General features: G+C 34.6%; 1 protein-coding gene across 1 annotated transcript; it reads right to left on the bottom strand.

Annotated features, from left to right (window-relative positions):
• Positions 1–906: 906 nt before the first annotated feature.
• Positions 907–4,052, bottom strand: nkx2.5 (NK2 homeobox 5). The gene is made up of 2 exons (XM_079838292.1): positions 3,116–4,052; positions 907–2,100 (listed from the first exon to the last, which is right to left on the bottom strand). Exons 1-2 carry the CDS (start codon positions 3,459–3,461, stop codon positions 1,499–1,501), a joined length of 948 nt encoding a protein of 315 aa, XP_079694418.1. The 5' UTR covers positions 3,462–4,052; the 3' UTR covers positions 907–1,498.
• Positions 4,053–5,448: the final 1,396 nt, after the last annotated feature.

The raw sequence follows: 5,448 nt of genomic DNA, 5'->3' as shown, positions 1-5,448 counted from the left end.
TGTTTGGTGTAGCCTATGGTTAGCAGGCCTACTTGTAATTATGCACAATTAACTGTTATTACTATGGTAAGTACATGTAACATATGTAACAAAGACACTGTAAAATAAAGTGTTTCTGAAACTTTTTGTCTCAGAGTGATAGTTTAACATCAATCTCAGCTGGTGTCGAACTGGATTGATCATCGCAATTAACAAACATATCACCCGAAACTCGCTAATCGGGTCAAAGCGTTTTATTCTGAAGACCTGTCAAATCAAATCACATGACACGCTAAACAGAAGAATGTCCTCTGAAGCATTTGCAATTTGGGATTATTTCTAGACGTTAATAGCGCAGGTATTAGGCATATCCTCTCCGAAACACATGAGAAACATTGGGAGGGTACCCTTCAAAAAGGTTCTAATATGTACCATTTAGGCACTAATATGTACACTTTTGGAACCAATATGAACCTTCCAGGGACTAATATGCACTCTTTAGGTACAAAGGTAGCCTATACCTTTTGAAAAGGTACCGCCCCAGTGACAGCTTTTGTACCGTTTTGTATGAGTGTATGAATTAACTCCGCCTCAGAACATTTATTTTAAAGTGTCTAAACTTAATTTTGTGAACCAAATTATAAATTAAAATGTTGGTCTCATAATTGAGACAAAATAGTGCATAAAAAACTATATTAAGAACGAAATACGAATAGGAATAAGAATTGTTAAACGCTGGGTTCAGTAGGCTAATAGGCCTAATAATAATAACAATAAAGTTTTTTTTTTAAATATATAATTCTCAAGCAGGTATTCACGTATAATTAATTAGGCCTACAACCAATGTTAATTATTAGTATAGGCCTACGCCTATCGTTGATGCGTTAATATTTTAATTGTTGTTCTACACAAACCAAATAATAATTGCATACATTCTTGAAAAGCCTTTATTATTTTCTTTCGAAAAGTTTACATTTCAAACTTACACAGGCAATAATAACAAACCTTAATAATTCGTGCGGTACTTTCTAGACAAAGAAAAGAATAATAATTAATTGATGTCCTTTTATATATTTGTTGTCTATCATTGGTCTATCCACGTAAAATTAAAGACACAAAGAAAGAAAGAAAGAAAGAAAGAAAGAAAGAAAGAAAGAAAGAAAGAAAGAAAGAAAGAAAGAAAGAAAGAAAGAAAGAAAGAAAGAAAGAAAGAAAGAAACATTGGTAACTTCGCACGAGAGGCTCTCATAATAGGCTATGGTGAAAATTATAAATTATATAGGCTATTCCACGTGCGGTTAATCTCTCATCATTTAACTCAAGTGCAAGTAAATTATTCAGACAGTTTTCAAAATAAAAAAAACTCTATTAAAGCCAATGGACGTTTCTTGTATCTGACAGAGCAAAACCATCCCGGTCCGGATTCTGCCTATTCAAATAGCTGATACTCAATTATGAAAATGTCATTTGAGTGTAAAAGTCCGTAGAAATGACACATGCAGTAAATGTCGGGTTTTCTTCACCAAGCTCGGATGCCGTGTAGTGAGGGGACCGCACTGCTGGACTGAAAAGAAGCCTGGACGTTATTTAGATCCCCGACACCAAAGTTCATGTAGCTGCTGTTGGACTGTGACGGCTGGATGCTGGACATGCTCGATGGATAGTTGCATGAGTAGTTCGTGTTGCCTGGACTCGGGAAATTACTAAACGCAGGGTATGTGTTGTAGGTGAAGTGATTGATCCCCACGTTATATGAGGCGTTATAAGTGGACGTGTCTCCCAGGCACGGTTTCCCATCCCGAACCAAAACCGGCACCGAGATGCGTCTCGGCGGGGCGATGCCCACCATCTCCAGGGTCTGATCCTGACGCTGCCGCTTGCACTTGTAGCGTCTGTTCTGGAACCAGATCTTCACCTGTGTGGAGGTGAGTTTGAGCACGTTGGCTAAATGATCTCTCTCAGGCGCAGAGAGGTATTTCTGCTGTTTGAAGCGGCGCTCCAGCTCGTACACCTGCGCCTGAGAGAAGAGAACACGAGGCTTCCTCCTCTTCCTCTGTTTGGGTCGATCCGCATCATCCAGCTTCAGATCTTCACTCGGATCTTCCTGAGAACAGCTGACGTCTGAAAATAGTCGTTCATTAATCATTATTTATTTAACTGATAGAATTTAGTGGGGCATAGCCTACAGTAAACTCTTTTTCAATCCATAGAAGTTAAACGATTTAATTTACAATTTCTTGGCTGCTTGATTTATTATTATTATTATTATTATTATTATTATTATTATTATTATTATTATTATTAATGTGGACTAAAAAGTTCAGTGTCCTTTCACTGCATGCTGTAACTTTTGAACCTCTTGATAAGTTGACAATTTATGACAACATGCTTTAACTCATCAAAATAAGTTAGCAATCTTCAACTTTTTTATAGGCCCAGGTTATACAAGATTGAACTTTTTTAATAAAAAAATAAACTTATAAGTCTATTATAAGTTTAATGTTATTTAAGTTTAATGGCTTAAACATCCAAGTTTATTGTACTTAATTTATTGTTTATTGTACTTAAAATGTTTATTTGTACAGGGAATTTTAGTGATTTAAATTTTGTGCACTATGGCTAAACGATAATTCATTTCAAAAGCTGAATAAATAATTAAAAATCACAATGAAAAATTGATTTATGAAAATGATTGATTTCATGAAAAAAAAAATGTTTTCCCTACTAATTAATTAGCATATCAGGTTAATTGATTGAGACACGTGGACATTCACATCTAAAAATATAACATATTAGTATTAGTTAATGTATTAACATTAACAATGAACAAAACATGTTACAGTATTTATTCATCTTTGTTAATTTTAATATAAATAGCCTACAGCTGTCATTGTTTGTTCATGTTAGTTCACAGTGCTTTAACTAGTTAACAAACTTTTGATTTGAATAATTTATTAGTAAATGTTGAAATTAACATTCATTTATATCAATAAATGCTTTAGCTATAATACGGTTCAATCTTAACTAATGTTAACTAAAGACACCTCTTTGTAAAGTGTTAGCAGTTTTCTTTTCCATTTGAGATTTGAAATAAACAGGAAAAGCGTAGTTTCCAATAAATGTCCCGACCTCTCACCTTTTTTCTCTTTGTCTTCAAACGTGTCATCCGTCTTTGCGTCTTTAACATAGTCCATCTCTAAGAAATTCTTCCCATAAAAGGCAGCAGTACCGAAGTTCAGAGAGCTGTTTTTGTTGCCTTTGTCGTCCTGCAGGTCTTCGCTGAAGAGAGAGGCTCCGGATGGCATTTCCATGAACTGCTCTTGTTTGAAAGTGGACAGCATGCAGGATGAGGTCGGAATAAGGGCACTGTCCAGCCGTTGAGACATGTCCAGAGAGACCAAGTCCTCCTGATTCTGCTCCAGGTTCAGTATGTCCCGCACTGAGAAAGGAGTGGAAGTCATCTGGCTGGAGAACATTGCCATGGAGTGATGGTCCTCTTGGGCATCAGGGGTGCCTCGTTTAATGAATAGGGTTAATCTGTTGTGTTTAGAGGTCTAAGCACGTTCATCTTTCTAATAGACCCCTCATAACACACTTTCGGGGTGTAAGAAAGTCGAAATGACGGCATAGGCTACTGTAGTGAGGCTGAGGGCGGGGTCAGCTGCGCGTTCAACATTTTACAGCTTTTTACTGGTCAATGACGGATAATATTAAAATGACTTTCCATACATGTAGCCTATGTGCATAAGAAACAATTTCCAACAATTTTAACAACACAAACAAATCGCATATCTTTTGGCTACAGCAATTCAGGTCGATGCTTTTTCATGGTGGCAAAGTGAAGTCTGTCAGTTCTAAAGAATCTAATCCGTTTTATTAGGCCTATGACGCGGTAAATATGCCTTTTGCATGGAACTGGCACGGAGCGCAAAGTTGCGCTCTCGGTTTGTTTGTTTTCTTCTTAATTGCTTAATCCAGAGGAAACTTCAGGCCAGAGAGGAGTTTTCTCCAAGGGATCAGACACCGCCATTGCTGGAACCTGAAACCTGCAATGACAAACCCAACTGTCTACCACTGAAAGATTCTGGTGCCACTGGGTTTGTTATCAAGACGTGATAACAGATGACAACAAACCAGAAACCCACCCACGCCGAACAGCCGCATGCAGCAGAAGAGCAACACATGCAATTCATAGAAAATATAGACCTGTGTGGCGGAAATGGGTGTGAAATTGGTCCAAAGCAGACTTTTGGACATCTGTGATTGATAGTTTCCTGTATAAGTTATACAAGATTCAACTAAAAAAAAAAAAAAATGTAAGTCAGTTTAATGTAATTTAAGTTGAAATGACTTAAACATCCAAGTTGATTGTACTTAAAAAATGTGCTAACACTTTACACTGTGCATGTCTACTGGTTTAGACATTTTATAGCCTATGTTAAGTGATTACAAATTATTTAATGTATTTTTAATTAGTCTGTAGCCTATTTAATTCAATTATTCAATTGATATTCATTATATATATATATATATATATATATATATATATATATATATATATATATATTCATGTTATTTTGTATTTTATTCAGGCCTGTTTTAGATATCAAAAATAGGTTACACTTTATTTTAGTGTCCATGTTACATTTGTACTTACCATATAATAACAGTAATTTATGCATTATCACATGCTAACCCTCAACCAATATTAATATATAATTAATATTTAAATATATTCATATTAAATATATAATTACACTGTAACAATGACATTCAAGTGTAACCCTTTATTTTAAGGAGTCTGCGTAACAGTGTAATTATGCATAATTTATAGTTATTAATACAATAACTTAATGTAACGTGTAACAAGGACACTGTAAAATAAAGTGTTACCCAAAAATATTTTGGTTGCATTGTACACAGATACTATTTTATAGGCTATTGGGGTTATACTTAATCTTAAGGTGTCTTTGTTACTTTGTTACTACATGCCCTTGGGTTGAGGTTTAAGGTTAGTTGCATGTAATTATGCATCATTTACTGTTGTTATTATATGGTAAGTATGTAACAAGGACACTGTAAAATAACCACTGTGTTACCACTATTAATTTTATGATCATGCTATATGAATAATTATATCTTTATTTTGTTACACTTTATTTTAAGGTGAAGTAGTTACATTGTACTTAAGTTTGGTTTAGTTACTTAGGGTTAGTTACTAATTATGCATACTTTACCGTTATTGCATTGTAAGTACATGTAGTAACGTGTAAATACGTCACCTTAAAATAAAGTGTTACTGTTTATTTTAATGTATATGCATTTCTTTAACTTTTATTTAATAAAGTAGTTTTGGACATTATAACACGTTTCTATCCAATCATATATAGGCTACTCTACACAATTGCATATTAAGTAGCTCATTACATTAGTAATATTCATTAAATAGGCCTATGTGATTGCGCTGCA

Source organism: Gobio gobio (assembly GCF_949357685.1).
Source record: "Gobio gobio genome assembly, chromosome: 16".
Lineage (NCBI taxonomy): Eukaryota > Metazoa > Chordata > Actinopteri > Cypriniformes > Gobionidae > Gobio > Gobio gobio.
This window is presented reverse-complemented; position numbering and strand designations above follow the sequence as displayed.

Bases quoted from the DNA above. Each gene is read 5' to 3' on its own strand.
- nkx2.5 (XM_079838292.1), bottom strand. From the start codon at position 3,461: ATGGCAATGTTCTCCAGCCAGATGACTTCCACTCCTTTCTCAGTGCGG. The intron at 2,101-3,115 runs GTGAGAGGTCGG...GACTATTTTCAG, and splicing joins TGAAGACAAAGAGAAAAAAG to ACGTCAGCTGTTCTCAGGAA.